Source organism: Amblyomma americanum, chromosome 7 (genome assembly GCF_052857255.1).
Source record: "Amblyomma americanum isolate KBUSLIRL-KWMA chromosome 7, ASM5285725v1, whole genome shotgun sequence".
Lineage (NCBI taxonomy): Eukaryota > Metazoa > Arthropoda > Arachnida > Ixodida > Ixodidae > Amblyomma > Amblyomma americanum.
Genome location: NC_135503.1, coordinates 109,455,004 through 109,473,262, shown reverse-complemented (window position 1 = coordinate 109,473,262; position 18,259 = coordinate 109,455,004). Strand labels below are relative to the sequence as shown.

Below are 18,259 nucleotides of genomic sequence, written 5' to 3'. Positions count from 1 at the left end.
CGTGTTTTTTAATTCCTCCAATATGAACTAATCACGCGTACAACCTGGACACATTTCTTATTCTGTAAATAGTTTTGTGTATACTACTACTCCCACTATCCTCTCTTCCTGCCCGTCACCTCTTTCATTTCTCCATTCTGCCTTCTATCCTTTATTTCCGCTGCCCCAGCTCAGGTGCTTCAGTATTGATGGCAGATGCCGGGGCTACCAAAAATCTTTCCCTTCCTTTTTACGATTATTTTAATAAAAAAGCCACTACCACCACCATCAATTTTCAGTTTTCTCTTCTTTCCCTCCCTTCTTTATCCCTTCCTTTACGGCGCGGTTCGAGTGTCCACCGAGATATCTGAGATGGTTACTGTGCCATTTCCTTTCCTTAAAAACCAAACAAAACAAGTGAGCCGATGGCGTTCATAGAATTCATTGGCGTTGACAACTTCACAAAGGCCGTTCACTGTGCGACTCCCGCGCCGCCCTCAGCCGCCTGCAATCTAACGGCCGCGGTACCCCACTAGTGCGGGAAATTCGCTCTCGCATCGAGCGCCTCGCGCAGAGAGGTTGTGCCGTGCGTGCACAGTGGGTGCCGGGTCACTGCGGCATCGCCGGCAACGAAGAAGCTGACGACCTCGCGACCGCTGCACACCAACTACCTGCCAGCGATCTGCCCCTTGCGCTGAAGGACGTGCGTGCGGCCATTCACGACCATCTCCGAAAGCAGCACCCCGACCCACGCATCGCGGGAGGTGAGCGCATCGACAGTGTCACCGGCTGTCGCGCACTTACACGGTCGCAACGTGCAATGATCCTCCGCGCGCGCATTGGCTGCGTGTGGCCCGGGGAACGACGGGTGCGTCACGGAATCGCGACGAGTGATGTGTGTGACGGATGCGGTGCAGTGGAAACACTAGAACATCTGCTCCTTCGCTGCTCCGCGTTCGCCGATGCTCGTCGCGATATGCTCGCGGCCTATAGGGCGCAGGGCATACTACCAGACTCCATCAAGACGCTATTGTGGCCGCAGGGCAGTGCGCGCACTCGTGAGCGAACTTTGGTGAGCCTCTGTGCATTCCTCGAACACACGGGCTTGACGTCCCGTCTGTTCTCCGTCAGGTAGTTACACGCAGTGACCGAACGCTCCGCGAGTTCTACCTTGAACGATTAATAACTGGACGCCTCACTCCAGTTGTAACCTGCACAGTGCTGTGCGGGTGTGTGATTTAATTCCTCTAAAATGAACTAATCACGCGCACAACCTGGACACATTACTTATTGTGTAAATAGTTTGTACATATTACTTCTCCCCCTGTCCTCTATTCCTGTCCCCTCACCTCTTTCATTTCATTTCTCCATTCTGCCTGCTGTCCTTTATTTCCGCTGCCCTAGCTCAGGTGCTTCAGTATCGATGGCAGATGCCGGGGCTAGCAAAAATCTTTTCCTTCCTTTTTACTATTATTTATAATAAAACCACTACCACCACCACCACCATTTTCACGAAAGGAAAGGCGCACAGCCGGCTCCGTGCGTCAGTGAATACCTCTATCTCGCTTTCTTGTACGTGGAGTTTTTGTCTAACCGAAAAAGCCTGCTTTGATTGCGTTCCACACACTGGATAGCAGCGCACCCTCCCCGCCACCCTGGGAGGTGGCATGCAGTTAATGATTGATCGCGAGTTATCGCCAAATTAACAACGCTGCGGCCAATATAGCTATTGCCCTCTCTCTCTCTCTCTCTCTCTCTCTCTCTCTCTCTATATATATATATATATATATATATATATATATATATATATATATATATATATATATATATATATATATATAATAGATATTGCTGCAGGGTGCCGCATGTCAGCCACAACGCTGTGAGCGCTAATGCATTCAGGCCACATCTCTCTCTCTCTCACCACCGCCACATGTATCAAAGCAAGAATGAGGTGTCCGCATATCCAGGGAAGCTTGTTGAGTTGCGTTTCCCGGGTTGTTTGATCAAGTAATGGCGTCGATTCGGGTGGTGTCATCGCTGAAATCGCGTTAAGTTTTTCTATATGATAAAATACGCAAACTGCATTTTTTACAGTTTTTTTCTATAAAAGCCCAGCCACCGCGGCCGGGTTCGAACCCGACCGCGGCGGCTGCGTTTTTGTGGAGGAAAAACGCTATGGCGTCCGTGTGCTGTGCAATTTCAGTGCACGTTAAATATCGCCAGGTGGTCGATGTTATTCCGGAGCCCTCCACTACGGCACCTCTTCTTCCTTTCTTCTTTCACTCCCTCCTTTATCCCTTCCCTTACGGCGCGGTTCAGGTGTCCAACGATATATGAGACAGATACTGCGCCATTTCCTTCCACAAAAACCAAATAATATTATTATTATTATTATTATTATTATTATTATTATTATTATTATTATTATTATTATTATTATTATTATTATATCCAGGGAGCCAGTTATGCGCCCTTCCTTTCCTCAAAGTCATCGCCGTCTAGAAGATTGTCAACGCCAACGCTAATGACAGTGAACGCCGGCATCTTTCGCTTTGTATATCCAGGATTAGTTCAGCTAATCCACATTAATTTTTGTTTGGTCATATTATAGTGAAATATATCTGTGGATGTGCTCGCTGTGAGCATTCCAGTGAAATTTAAATTTTCTGCATGAGCCTTATAGTTTATAAATACCTTTTCAAAATCGCTGCTCGTGGCAGCTCGCAACCGAGTAGGACGACACCTCACCCTCATACCATGCCCCGATGAAGTCACTGGGCGATTTGTGCGAGCCTACGTACTGGACGTGCCCTGTTGGCGAGGATGGGATGGGGCTAGAGGTGCTGGCTATAATATGGCGCGGTGGGGTGTATTCCAATCTTGTTTTGAGTATTTTATTTTTCTGGCGCGTCGTCGTGTATGAGTTGAGAGCCGCGAGGGAAACCATTTTAAATCGTCGAAATCTTCGGCGTTAATGACAGTAACTTAATTTTTTTTGCGGTGCGTTGACAAGTGATAAAATACTGATCACTCATACGGATTTCCTAACCTCAGTCTACATTTTTTCATGGTCCCTTAAAGGAAAAGCTTAAGTGTTCCCTCCAGTTCCTTCCACACAGGAAAGTATTCGAAGCCTAACATTACTAAGCAGCACTTTCGACTACATTACGTCGCCTCTGCTACTTCTGTACTGAGAGACTGTGTTCCTTTATATTATTTCCAACCCGTCTTATTTTTCTGCAAATATGTGCCGATCAGGAATTACAATTCTTGCATTTTAGTACTTTTGGCATCATAGCTCTCCAATTCCTAATCATTGCGCTCGAATGCTCCAGTTTTGCCAAACATCGTGGTTGCAATCGTTTGAGTGAAAGAAGTGTGCTGCAGGCTCGTGGTAGCACGCGAGGCAGGCCGCGCATGCCAGCCTGACCAGCCTGGCTGACCGGTAGCGCCGACAACGTTCTCGAGCACCATGGACGAGGCCTCTACCTCCGAGCAGGATCAGCAGGCGCCCAAAGACGGCCAGGGACATCCTTCAGCAAAACCGCTCGAGGTTCGGCAGCCGCCTCCAGACATTACACCGACATCAATGCCCGTTGCGTCGTCACTGGCCCATGACCATGACCAACTGTTACAACCTCAGAACCCTGCTACAAGTGAGAAGGCCACGGCATCCTCTAGGCCACCCTGTGGCTGCCACGCAGCTTGCAAAATTTTGGCTCCAGCACGCCTGGTTGCGCTTGGACGACCGCCCTGGGGAGATTTGCCGGTCGCCGAGCGGTCACTTCGCCGCCCTTCGATTCCAGTCAACGTTCTGGCTGTCAGGCTCGGACACCGCGGACAAAATCGCCAGAAGACGAAGCCTGGTGGAAGCCGCGCAGCTCAGCCGTGCCGCAGGCTGCGACTTTTGCTCGCCATCCGGCTCGGCTCCGGTCGCTAGCTTTGTCAAGGCGCTGGACCACTGACCCTGTAAGGCTCTCCACTGAGTGGAAGCTGGCGAAAGAAGTGTTCGGAACATCAACGCTCCCAGTGGACCACCTCGTGCATGTCGGCAAGAAAAAAAAAGAAACGCGTTAAATAAAAGGTTGTTGCTGGAACAGTATTCGTAGCGTTCCTTTTCTTTCTTACCATCTAACACAAAGGCTTACGAAGCACCTGACTGCCGCGACACTGAGTGCCGAGTTTAGAAAATGACGAAATCCGGTCTCGAAGCTACTGGGCATCAGGTATGCTTAGGCGTGGACAGATTATTTTTAGCAGTTCTCCCAAACTATATGTTTTCGGGCTGTAATGTCGCAAAGCGAAACATCTGTGGTGCGCAGCATGCCAGTACCACACACATCTTTCAAGTTATATGGCTGAGTGGCGCCTTGCAACATACTAATGCGAAAGCATTACTAGGCTATGTCGGCAGCTGATGTGTCCTCAAAAAGTGGACGCGAATGGGGAAGCAAAATGTGTAAGCAAAATAGATCTCACGATATGACGCCATTCACTCGTGTATACTAGTCGTGACTGAATGTCTATGACAATTGGTATATAAATAGAGTGTCATGAGCGAGTCGTTCTAATTGAGTCTTGAGTCCAAAGTCATGAGTCAAGACCGGAATCATAATCAATGTGGTCATGACCGGAGTCATTGTCTGAGGAAGGAACTGATTCGTGGTCATAAAAGTCATGATAATAAGTCATGGACAAAAATGGGCCACAAAAAGTGATGAGTCATTGGTCACAGCAAAGAACCTAGTCATGGTTCGCAAAATTGGTCCCAAATGTGTCTAGTCAGGGGTCACATAATCGTTGAGAAAAAAGTTTAAGGCGTGGTTGAGGTGTCCACCGAGATGTTATCTGAGAGCTACTGCGCCCTTTCTTTTCCTCAAAATGGTTGCTATGTCATTTCCTTTCCTCAAAAACCAAAACCGAAAATTCTCAAAACGCGTGCTTTCGCATTCCTCCACGTAAACAGACTTAAGCGCCCCCATAATTTTTATTTATTTTCCAAGATTATTGTGGAGCCAAATTGGTCTTGAGTAATGTTATGGCAATGTGAGGTTCTTCGTCGCCCCGCCGCGGTGGCTCAGTGGTTAGGGCGCTCGACTACTGATCCGGAGTTCCCTGGTTCGAACCCGACCGTGGCGGCTGCGTTTTTATGGAGGAAAAACGCTAAGGCGCCCGTGTGCTGTGCGATGTCAGTGCACGTTAAAGATCCCCAGGTGGTCGAAATTATTCCGGAGCCCTCCACTACGGACCTATTTGTTCCTCTCTTCTTTCACTCCCTCCTTTATCCCTTCCCTTACGGCGCGGGTCAGGTGTCCAACGATATATGAGACAGATACTGCGCCATTTCCTTTCCACCAAAAACCAATTATTATTATTATTATTATTCGTCCCGAAACGACAGAAGGCACAGGGTAGTAGAGTGCTCAGGATTATTTCTCACTATCTGAGTTTCATTAACGCGTGCTGAAATCTCATAGCACACGGGTACTTTTCACTTCGTTGCCATTAAAATGAGACGGTGTTGGCTAGAATGGGACCTACGACCTTGGGTTGAGCAGTTGAGCGCCAAAGCCACAGATAGCCACCACGCAGAGTGGCCTTGGATAGCAGAGCAAAGGGCATGCATGTGCTTTTTGCTTCACGAAGACTCACAGATGCCATTAGACTCACAGATATATGACGGAAGCTTCTGACTTCTCGTAGGAAGATGCGGAGATAGGACCCATGCTTAACCGTCACAGCCTGTTGTGCATAAAGTTATCTCTTAGAGCAGCATCACCTCCCCATCATCATTATCAGCTTGACTACGCCACCTGCAGGGCAAAGACCTCTCCCACGTCTCTCCAATACGCTGTATGAAAGAATAGATTCTTATACCGTGCTGCGCCCACCCTATGTCCGCAAAGTTCTTAATCTCATTTGCCCACTTAACTCTCTGCCACCCTCTGCTACGCTTGGCTTCTCTTGGAATCTACTCCGTTACCCTTAAGGACCAGCGGTTGTGTTGCCTTCGCATTACTTGCCTCGTCCAGGCCCATTTCTTCCTCCTGGTTTCGACTAGAATGTCATTAACCCGAGTTTGTTCCCTCACCCACTCAGCCTGCTTTTGGTCTCTTACCATTACACCTATAATTTTTCTTTCCATGGCTCGCCGTGTTATCCTTAACTTGAGCTGAACCGTTTTCGTTAGCCTCCACGTTTCTGCCCCGTAGCTGCTATTTCCACATCACACTGTTTCTCGTCACAGGCGGATTTGAGGGGCGGGCGGGGGGGGGGGGGGGGCGCTCGCCCTTCAAGCGAGAACTTTAACGTAAAAAATCCTACTGAACCGAACCTTTTAGGCGAAGAAAGTCGAAGGCATGCAAGCTTCAAATGGGACAGCCCTCACCTCCCCAGTTGCGCCCTTCAGCACTGACCCACAAATTGGCCCCGGTTTTTCATCGTAGTTTGTGTGCGCACAGATGAGGAAGACGCGCATGAAAGCGCGAGTAATTTAATCTTCCTGCTCGGCCATGTGGACGCTGATTGTTCGGCGTGCAGTAGTGACCGCCGCAGTTAAATAACCACAGACTGTGAATTCAGTGGCACGTCAGTTGCTTCGCGAGGAGAAAAATGGATGGACGGTTAAGGCGGAGCGTCGTGCTCGGGTCGCTGCATGTAATCGGGAGACAAGGGGCGCAAACTTGCGGCGGGTCAAACGTAGGGAGAACGCGCTCGGTCTATGGTGGCTGGAAACGAACTACAAGACAAGGTGCGCCCCTCCGTGCCCACAGATTTCTCAGACCGCCCTCCCGTAACGTGAACACAATCGTCGTGCCCTTGTACACGGCGTAATAAGTGTGTTAATCCTTTAGCGAACCAGGGCGCTGATCACTCGTCATACTCTTCAGGCAAGTGCTAGTTAATTGTTTTTTTCCAAGGGAACTCAAGCCGAATTGCCGCGGTGATTGCACTGGCACAGGTTGGACTCTGCAGCACAGGAATGGGACGTGCAGTCGTCATCAGCAAACATAGTTCGTTACTTAGTGAACGCTTAGTGACTCGCTCATTCTCCTATATTCGCCGATCACGACAGCTAAGCGCATGGGACCTAGAACTTTAGTCTACGTGGACACCCGCCACGGTGGCTCAGTGGTTAGGGCGCTTGGCTACTCATCCGGAGCTCCCGGGTTCGAACCCGACCACGGCGGCCGCTTTTCGATGGGGGCGAAACGCAAATGGCGCCCGTGTGCTGTGCGATGTCAGTGCACGTTAAAGATCCTCACGTGGTAGAAATTATTTCGGAGTCCTCCATTACGACACCTCTTTCTTCCTTTCTCCTTTCACTCCCTCCTTTATTCCTTCCCTTACTGGGCAGTTCAGGTGTCTGCCGATATATGAGACAGATACTGCGCCATGTCCTTTCCCCCCGAAACCAACCAACCAACCAGTCTACGGGGGCTATTGTAATGAGTAAACAGCTTTGAAACTTTCCCTCCTTGCAAGCGTGTACGGTAGCATTCTCCTATGAGGCCAAAAGACTCAGAAATAGGTCAGTGAATGGCATTGCTTTTGAGTGTCATCTCGAATTCTGCGCGCTTGGGCGGCGGTCTTATGTTAGTCCTATAGGTACGAACAGTTTTGTTAATTAGTGCCACTGCTTTGACGCAGATACCACGAGTAGATTCTGTACGGATTCTTCTTGCGGTTCGTTCCGTCGTTGTATACCAGTGGCAGCTATCCCAGGTGACACAGCATATGATTAGGATACGAAAAATTGGAGGGGATATTTAAGCTCCGCCTTAAGATTACGACGTGATAGAGTTAATGGGAAATGCCCATATATAAAAAATTGGTCATTCTTGACTTTAGGTTCATAGATCCCTGGGAGTCCTGAAACCACTTGTGGAACAGTGGTGCAGTTATTAAGTGATGCTCGACTTCGATGGAATGGGCTGCGGTGGGACTTGTGCGACTCAGGCTGCTTTTCTCTAGCGACCTTTCCCGACCAATCATTAATTTAGCTGCCATCTGCCACGTTGGTCAGTTTGCTCACAATCCGGTGGGCAGGTTGTGATGACACCACAAGGTCACGTGACCTAGGTGGCCCACCTAGATTTCTTCTCCGGGGATTTTTCGATCACAACGCCGACGCTGATGACGCCGGATTTTCTGCAAAAAATGGATCTGTAAGCAAATCGTTGCTAAATTCGACTTCATGTCTTCAAATGCACGAATGAATTTAACATATATATTAGCGGACCTCTGCGTCTATCGTGCCCGCTGTACACGTAATTAAGACCGAGCGGAATGTTATTTGATCAGCTCGGCTTGCTACATTTGTTCTGGGCACAACAACCACACTGTTAAGACGCCCGTACGCTCATTCCGGAGCCCTCCGCTTCCCTTCCCTTTCGCGCCAACCTCATTCTCGGCAGACACCTCAACCACGCCGTGGAGAGACGTGGTTGAGGTGTCTGCCGAGAAGTAAGATAGCTTGTATTTTTTCCTTCCTTTTCATTATCATTTTAATAAAAACCACTTTAACTACTACAATTCCTCAAAAACCGATTTTCAATTTTATTTCGCAACGTCAGCAGTAGCATCATGTTGTTCTATTAAAGCTCCCGTAAGAAGGAATTCTCGGCAGAATACGAGGACCTCTGAGGGAGCTTCTGTTCTCCCATGAGTATGAACCTTAATTTGGTCTGAGCGCGTGTAATCTACCCTCCACCAGAACCTTCACGCGAGGAGACATCTTTCTTCATCCATCTGCCGAGCTCCAATTGCGTTACCTGCCGCTGTGACAACAGGAATGCTAAATCAAGTATGCTAGCGTCACTATTTACTTCCCGCTCATGGCGAGTCGCTTGTGGTGGACAAAGCAGGAGACTACGTCTGCCATGTCATTACCCAACGGAAAACGGGTCTCTCTTAATATCAACGATTTATCAACATTTTACATTTTCCTGGAAGTTTTGTAGAACTCGGCACCTTGAAGTCTCTCTGACGAGGCTGCGCTGCCATATCCCTCCTCTAAATTTCTATCGCCACAGGTCTGGTTTGGCGCTCTCTCCCCTATGCGCAATTTTCCGCTAACCCAAATCTATATCTTTTTTTACTCTATTGCCACCGCTACACCTCATTGAGAAGAAGGTTGCTGGAGGAGCCCTTGCAACATTTTGGCCTCAGTTTGAGCTGTCCGCTCATGCTGTCATTTAAATTTAATTTGGTTCTAGGGAAAAAGGAAATGGCGCAGTATCTGTCTCACATCTCCACCACATTTGGGTTCAGCCACAGGTCTGTTCCGCAGATCAAAATTTTTTGCTGGAATTTCATCGACCGCCTTCCTAAACCTTACAATATTTTCTTTTCTTTGGGCTAGTTTATTTTGAAATATTTTAGATATTAGTTTTTTATTTTCAAAATATTTTTTCCTTTCCAGTCCATGCCCTACTTAGAATTCACCGGTGTTGCACTTGCACGTGCGTTTAATCCAAATTTATTTATTACTTTCATTGTGTTATATTGTTATTATTATTTAGGCCTTGTAAATGTACAGACAAATAGCAATGTATGCTTCCCGATTCTTGGCCGATCCCCCAGTGTGGGTATGTGTCATATATTGTAATGCCAACAACGACAACGAAGTATAAAGGCGACTTCGCCTCTGCCGCTTGTCCTGTTGTAAGCCGGAACTCTCGGCGCCATCCTCCGTGTACACGGGGGGTTGGTAGTCCTGACGACCGAAGCTGAAACTTCGCTGTACGGTTACACGCAATATTGTTTTTGTTAGCCTTTCAAAAGATGGCACATACCCTCACAGGGGGATCGGCCACGAATCGGGAGGAAGAGGCTGCTATTCCCCTGTACATAAACAGGTAAAATAAAAGCACGCGGGAGCGCAACGGCGGTGGATTCTACCTCAAGTAGGGCATGGACTTAAAAGGGATAAGAGTTTGAATGAACAAGACAGAGAGATAAAAAATCAATAAATTATGTCAAAATATGATAATGCATAGAAAAGAAAATATTGTAACGTTTAGCAAGGCAGTCGATGAGATTCCAGCAAGAAATTTTGAACAGCGGTGCAAACAGATCGTGGCTGAACCCAAGTGTGATGACGCCAAATCATAGCAAGAGCGGGCTGCTCAAAATAAGGTCAAGATACTGCAAGGGCTCCTCCAGCAACCCTCCCATCTACTCATCCTTTCAATCCCTAAGAACAAGTACCCTGAGCACGACGGAGAACGCAGGGCAGCACTCGCCAAAGCTCTGCACAAGGTCTATGGCAACAGTTCCGAGGTATAGCCTACGTGGACGCGCCAGCGCACTCGTCGGGCTTCCGCTTGATTCTCGCCGTCGGTAATAATCAGGCCCGACAAATCGCTTCAGGATCCGTCACCACAGACTCATCGGAAATTGCTGAGGAAGCGGTCATTGCACTCGCTCTCATCTCCACCTCTGCCACCAAAATTCTCTCCGACTCGAAATCCGCCCAATCAAATTGCTCCAAAGGCCTGATATCCCGCACCGCGGCTCGTATTCTACGCTTCTGGCACCCCATCCACCCCGTAACCCTTATCTGGAACCCCGCACACGCCGGAATCCCAGGTAACGAGGAGGTCCACTCGCTCGCACGAGGTCTCACTGTCCGGGCTGGAGTTCGATTTCCTCCACCATCCCAGGAGCGTCTTGCTTACGTTAAAAGATCTTCTTACCTACTACCGAGATACCCGGCGCGTTTACGCACTGTCGGCTCCCTCCCTAACCTTAACCCAGGCCTCCCACTGGCGCCGACTCCAGACCCGAACTGCTCCCTGCCCTATTCGCCTTCATAACCGCTACCCCGATCAATTCCTCTCTTCCTCTAGGCTCTGCGGGAAACCGGGAGACTTTCTGCACGTCCTCCTCACATGTCCTACCTTCCCACACCCTCCATCTCCATCCACGGCGGAGTCATACTGGAAAACTCTCCTGGCCAGCTCCGCTGCTGCTGACCAGCTCCGGATAATTACCGACGCCCTGAAGCAGATAGCTCTCCAAGGGCTGCCCTTGCCTTGTAAGGGCAGCCCCCCAAGGGTTGCCTCGTGCCATGTTAGGGGTTTGCCCCCCCTCTGTATTGCTTGGCAATAAATGTTGCCACCACCACCCCCTCCAGCAACCTTCTTCTCATGGAGGTGAAGCGGCTACAGTGAAGCCAAAAATGATCGATAGATTCAGGCTCAAAAAAGAGGCTCAGGTAAAAGCTTGTCCTCCTTGCGTGGAGGGAGCCTAACCGATTCAGCAGGCATTTTCAATAAATTTGTTCTCTCTCTCTCTCTTCAGGCTCAGGGAAAAATGCACATGCGATGTTCTGGTTGGTTGGTTGGCCTCAAATAAAGCTGGCACATACCCACTACAGGGGAGTGGCCAAGGCGCAAGCAGTTAATTGCTGGAGACAGGAACGTTTTGAAGGGAAAATGAGTAGTAATTGTATATAGGCTGACAGATTGGAAGACGCAAAGACAGGTGTCCTGTTAACTTGGAGATCGAAGACTGGACAATGGCTTAGTGTGCATAACCGTTTACAACGCCTGTGATGTTGTTGTAGCCTCAAAAGCGATGGCAAATACCCACGGTGGGGGATTGGTTGTTGTTGTTGTTGTTTACAGGTTTCAATTTCGTACTGAATGAACTTCCTTTTCTTCCAATGGTACACCCATCAACATCGCAGCAGCGCGAGCTGCCATCAACCGCATTCCGCCTTCCAGAAAGTCGACAGCGGCTCCACTTCAGGCACCTATACTCGCGATGACGACCTCTTCGGGTGGTTCCGAGTCGGCCCGCCGCCGCCGCCGCTGCAACCCCGAATTCGTCGCCTGGCTTCCAGTCGCCATGGTGGTGGGCCTGTTCGTGTGGGCCTACTACGTGTACATCTTCGTGTTCTGCGGCACCCTGGTCAAGGACGGCGCGCAGCGCTTTGCCTTCAGCACCGTGTTCCACCTGCTATTGCTGCTGTGCCTCTGGTCGTTCGTGCAGACCACCGTGACCGCAGTGCCGCCCATTCCAGGTTACTTCGGCCTCAGTGAGAGCGACCAGCGTCTGCTGGAGCAGTGCGCCGACGACGAGGCTCGCGGAGAGTTCCTCGATATCCTGGCGGAGAACCGGGGCGTGCTGACGCGGGGTCCCAGCGGGGGCGTGCGCTTCTGCGAACGCTGTCAGCAGGTGAAGCCCGACCGAGCGCACCACTGCTCCCAGTGCCGCAGGTGAGGGTTCGTTATGGCCCTGCTATGTACAGCCTTTGTAAAAAGGAAGTAGCTATATTGCCGGAAGCCGGCAGATTCTCCAGAAAAGTACATAGGAGGCTTTCTTCCTGTCTTCTCTCAGTCCCTCCTTTATTCCTTTCCTTACGGCGCGGTTTAGGTGTCGGCCGAGATGTGACAGATACTGCGCCATTTCCTTTCCCCAACAACCAAATTTCATTTTAATAATAATAATAATAGTAATAATAATAATAATTGGTTTTCGGTGAAAGGAAATGGCGCAGAATCTGTCTCATATATCGTTGAATACCTGAACCGCGCCGTAGAGGAAGGCATAAAGGAGGGAGTGAAAGACGAAAGAAAGAGGTGCCGTAGTGGAGGGCTCGGGAATCATTTCGACCGCCTGGGGATCTTTAACGTGTACTGACATCAACAGCACGCGGGCATATTAGCGTTTTGCCTGCGCAAAAACGCAGCCGCCGCGGTCTGGTTCGAACCAGCGAACTCCGGGTGAGCAGTCGAGCGCACTAACCACTGATCCGGAGTCCCGCGCGCTGTTCAGTCGAGTCCACTACAGCCCTGCACTGTCCGAGGAGGAGCATACCCCTTTCCGATCTAAAACCTTCGACTAATAATGTATGTAAGCAAAGGACACCGTAACAGGGGAGGGTGGTCAAGAGGGGTGGTCGTCCCGCCAACATTCCTCCAGAGAGGTAAGCCCCTCCTCCTCCCAACAGTCTCCAATTGCCTGCACTGAGGTCAGATTTCTGGCAACCGGCTCAATTCAATTCTAGGACGTTATTTATACAGAGCACAGTGGGGCCGCAGTGGGGCTCAGCTAGTTGGCTTCGTAGCCATTCCTTAAGCATTTCGTTTCAGTAACCTAAAAAAATCCTGTCCCAACAGAAGTTGATTGTCTGACCACTGTTTATGAGCAAGATTAGCAGAATTGAGACAGACTGCACAAGCTTTTTTAAAGCACCTCATCGCTCCTTGTTTGTACAGCATTATAAAGCTGCCTATTTCTATTTGTTTTATATGTATTGACGAGTACACCTTTAAACAATGAAAAATAAGAAAAATATAAACAAGAAATACAAAATTTATTACGTAAACAAGAATTTGAATAAATAATCAAATTACAATACAAACTGCAAGGCTTGCTCCACCCACTTAGAAATAGTTCTGTCCCTGATTCAAGCAAATTGCAGCAAGCAACGTGCTAGGCGGCCGGTCCGCGTCAGAACCTCTCGCGCAGTAACGCAGTTACGGTGCGCCGCCTTGGTGGCTTGCTGTGACCGAATATAAAAACAAGCTATAGGCAGCCCTGAGCCAAATGGGATGGAATACTTTTTTTTGTGAAGCAGTATTAACGCATATAAGTATCGGACGCGTGTGGACGTGCTCAGGTGCCATTATACTATGTGCGGAAAAGTGCGCGACGAGACGTTCACCTTGCGCATGTTCGCAGGTGCGTTCCAAAAATGGACCACCACTGCCCTTGGTTCAACAACTGCGTCTGCTTCAGCACCTACAAGTTCTTCCTGCTCACCATCTTCTACGTGGTGGCCCTGTGCGTGTTCGGACTGGCCAGCGCCACGCATCACGTGGCCGGCGCCTGGTCCAGCAACGCCTCCACTTACGTCACGCTCAACTGCACCTTCCTCTACGCGTTCGGCGTGATGCTGGTTCTTGTGCTTGGCTCCTTCCTCTACCTGCACTTCACCATGGTGTGCAACAACGTCACCACCCTCGAAGACCTGCGTCCCCATCTGTTCAAGGATGACAGGTATCGAACAAGCTGTCGACAGCCCAGTTTGTACATATTACACGTTTTTAGGTGTATTTGCTGACAAAACGATTACGTGCAGACTAAGCCTAATGTTTTTATTGAACCTGCGTAGTACAGTAGAAGGAATATACTTTATTTAGGCAGCAAATTAAGCGCAGAGCAGATGAACGGCTTGATTGACCAGGGCCTGGTGATCCTCTGCTAGAAAAGACTTCAGCCAGACAAGGCAACAGAAAGGGGGAGTGGGGGGTTAATGGGGGCTTGGATGGCGACAGGACAAAGAAAAAAATGGTGTTCTAGGTTAGCATACAGGAAGGTATCTTAGGCAAGAGGGATCGGGAGGTAATCGGTAGAGGTAAACACGCGTCGGAGTGGTGAGGACATTGGCTTGAACCTTGCGAAAGATGTGAAATCAGAATACACAGAGGGAGGGATGCGGAGATGCTCTGGTAGTGGGGTAGAATTCTGAGCATCCTGTGTGCTTTACTCACTGACAGGAGATGTCGCGTGGTACTAGAGCAACAGCGCAAAAACGGCTTCCGCGGAAAAAAAAGTTATGCCAGAGACACTGCTATCAGCACTGATTAGCGGGGACTCCACGCGCCTTGAACGTTCACACAAAAGAAAGGCGACAACGTACACCATCTTAGGACGCCATCGGTGCTCTTTGCGCAGAGACTCGTTCGACATTGGCTTCAGGGAGAACATCGCCGAGGTGTTTGGCCACCGCAAGGCCCTCTGGTTCCTGCCGGTTTTCACCTCCCTGGGAGACGGCGCCCGCTTCCCCACGCGGCTGCACCCGGACCGTAACGTCTACGGGCCTCCCGTCTCGGTGGTGGTCGAGGAGCGCAGGCCCTCTGTTCCGGTCCCTCCGTTGCCCTTGGCGGACGAGGTCCCCGAGTTGCCGGTTTTGACCTCGTGCCGCCGGCCCGTTCCATCGACGGAGGGCCCGCTAGGGGGCCTCACGCTGACTCCTTTCGTGGCGCCGCCTCGCGGCAGTCTCTCCTTTCTTCCTCCGACGACCATCACCGTCGTGCCACCAACGGAAGCCGTGGCGTCTGTTCGGCTTTCTGAGAGCAAGAAGGATTTACCTGCGATAGTAGTGGCACCGGCATTCACTTCTATGGAAGTGCAGTGACTCTGTGCTACACTTCTGTCTCCACAGGCTTCCCGTGAACGTAGCTTCTACTGACATGTGCTGTCCGTGGGTGAGGGAAGGGGGTAGGGAAGAAATCATCAAAGTTAGATGGCAAACGAACATATAAACATTTTTTGAGCTGCTTTAGCGTCCTTTAACATTTGTGACAATGTCAGTGCGGCAGAATATTCTACTGAAAACCGCCCTGGCGAATGGGTCGCAGTGTGCGTTTGTAAAATACCGATTTGTGTATTAAGAACTTGCTACAGCGAGATACTTAGAGCTCCGAGTATCGTGAAATAGCGACAATTTGAGGCAGGAGTTTACAGAAACCTTAATAGTCACGTGAATTAGAAGCGAGGGTCATAGAATAATGGCAAGAGTTAATGTCCTAGCTTGAGATCAGGGGGAGGAAACTAATTTTGTTCTGGATATCTAACAATGAAAAATTCATACCCAACGGGGCCCTCATGGTAACATTTGGACTCAAAGAGAAGGAAGGCGTTACGGAACGCAGCAGCAAGTGGGGAAATGAGTCGAATTTGCCCGGATTATATGAATGGTCTACGACAGGGCGAAATGATATTCGTAGACGATGCCTTTGTCCTTCAGTGGACAAAGACCAGGTGCTGATGAACTAGCTTTAGCACACCCACCATCACAGTTGCGGCTGCAACTTACAAGGTTCTGGTACTTGTGTGTGTCAACAGGAGCCTGTTAGCCGCGACCTCTCGACCTGTCGACCTGTGTCCGGTGTCTTATAGAGCTTTGCTGCACTGTCGTCTCGACTGTAATCGGTCCCAGGTGAGGCCGTTCCACGGGTGAGGTATTAAACCAGGTTTTTTGTCCAGTGGGAATTAGGGCTGTTGAATTGCTAGGCTTTTGACCATAGCTTCGACCTCCGCAAGCTAAGCTCCAGCATCCTGGTTCGCCAGTGTGCCGTCTCAAAGCTTTCCTTTGGAGTCTTTCAGTATTAATGGTGTCAAGGTGATCCCTGTGGCGCTAGTCCTTATTGGAGATGAAGCCATTGAACTCAAAAACTCTCTTATCATTCACGAGCAACTGAAGCCTGTGACCAGCCGCCATCTGGAAATTTCAGAAGGAAGACCGTTTGGCAGGAGGGGTATAGTGTGCAGGTCTTCTGGTTTAGATTTTGAGGCGGTCTTGCTCCAGTACGCATATTTCACCTCACTGCCGGTGAGACAATTTATTCCTTAATAGCTTGCCTGCACTAAGGGTTTATCCTTGAGCTTCACCCCAAAAGTTTTTCAGGATTTTCAAAATGCCGATGTTGGCATTCTGTCCGTCTTCCGCTGTAGAGGGAAGGCTGTTGGTTCTCGGGTGCCCACAAAATCAGTTATTGCGACTATTTCAGGGTCCTTTTGTCCTTGTGAACTAAAGATTTGGCCCTGTCTATAGCGTAGACTCACTGCAACCACGGCCATTGTAGTGTGGAAACTGCCGGCTGTTTGACCACAGCACCAAGTCATGTAAGTCGGCAACACGCTGACATTTGCGGAGACAATCTTGCATCAGATACCTGCACTTCTGATTCTTCTAGCTGTTGCGGTTGTCGCTATGCTAACCCAGCTGATGATCCCATATGTCCGAAGCGTGCAGATGAGGAGGCTGACCTGAAAATTACTCGGCTGGGCAAGTGATCGCGAGCAGGTGCGTACGCCTTGCTGGATAAAAGAAGTCCCTCATATGCAATAATTGTCTGCGCAGCTGGTAATGATGTAGAAGTGGGATTGACAAAGTCGGCTGTTGCTGCTCTGGAGAAGGGTTTTGCTGGTGTCCTCGATCGTATACGACCAGCACTTTCAGCAATGCCCTGTCCCGGGTGATATCAGCACAGGTTGCGTCATCTGTTTTGAGCAGCCAAACTCGGCCAACATGTCCTTCCTCCTACGCCACTGTTGACTCAGCCGAACCTTCAACCCCACTTACACCAACGCCATTTTTGACGAATGTCAATGACAAACACCCTGTAACGCTTGCCGCTTTGACATAGAAATGTTATGTCCAATTCAGAAACGTCGCTCTTTGTCCCCGCCATCAAAAATTGAACGTGATCATGTCAAGACCGGAAAGCGGTCGTGGGGTATCACGAGAAAACCGACGAATTGAAAGACTCTGTTGCCGCCTCCTTTCTAAAACAATAATAATGGCGGGATTAACAGTCCTCACGTACAACATGAGCGCGGCGTTATACGTTTCTGTCGTCCTTGCCTTGTTTGCGCTGTTTCAGAATGAGTACCTACCAACTCGCCCAGGCTTCTACTTTGGCGTACTTTCAGATATGTTCACTTATTCAGGTCCATTGCGTTTGAGAGCCTGCGCATCCTCTACTATCTCTGATTCATGGGCAATTCCAACATCCCTGGAAGTTCGCGAACAAAGTACAGTGGCAGAGACAATAGTTCGTTCCTGAGGCTGAGTCCTTTCAGATTTGGAAGGCTGGGTACGTTGGGAGAAACAAAGGTATCGTGAAAGGGGCCATGCTAGCATGCATGACACGCATGTGTAAGCTGAGCTGCCCGAGTACCTACCAATGAGTACCTACCAACTCGCCCAGGCTTCTACTTTGGCGTACTTTCAGATATGTTCACTTATTCAGGTCCATTGCGTTTGAGAGCCCGCGCATCCTCTACTATCTCTGATTCATGGGCAATTCCAACATCCCTGGAAGTTCGCGAACAAAGTACAGTGGCAGAGACAATAGTTCATTCCTGAGGCTGAGTCCTTTCAGATTTGGAAGGCTGGGTACGTTGGGAGAAACAAAGGTATCGTGAAAGGGGCCATGCTAGCATGCATGACACGCATGTGTAAGCTGAGCTGCCCGAACGTCAGTTAACCATTACGATATATTATACACATCTTAGCGCCAAGACTACACTAAAAAAAGAAAAAAACGGGCGCTTTGTTTTGTATAGACACTATCCGCTCAACAATCTTAGACATAAAGCTTCCAGTGCGGCCGCAATCGCCTGAGAGACCGTCGAATCTAACGTGACTTCCTGACAAGTTGTCATACCTGCTAACCGTAGGCCATCTATGCAACGTCTGCTAATGCCTTTCGGCATGAGCAGCATTTCCGCTCAGTTATCTCAAGGATGAAGG

General features: G+C 49.4%; 1 protein-coding gene across 1 annotated transcript; it reads left to right on the top strand.

Annotated features, from left to right (window-relative positions):
- Positions 1-11,754: 11,754 nt before the first annotated feature.
- LOC144097998 (palmitoyltransferase ZDHHC20-B-like) lies at positions 11,755-18,036 on the top strand. Its single transcript, XM_077630573.1, has 3 exons — positions 11,755-12,209; positions 13,678-13,995; positions 14,674-18,036. Exons 1-3 carry the CDS (start codon positions 11,755-11,757, stop codon positions 15,134-15,136), a joined length of 1,236 nt encoding a protein of 411 aa, XP_077486699.1. The 3' UTR covers positions 15,137-18,036.
- The last annotated feature ends 223 nt before the right edge of the window (positions 18,037-18,259 follow it).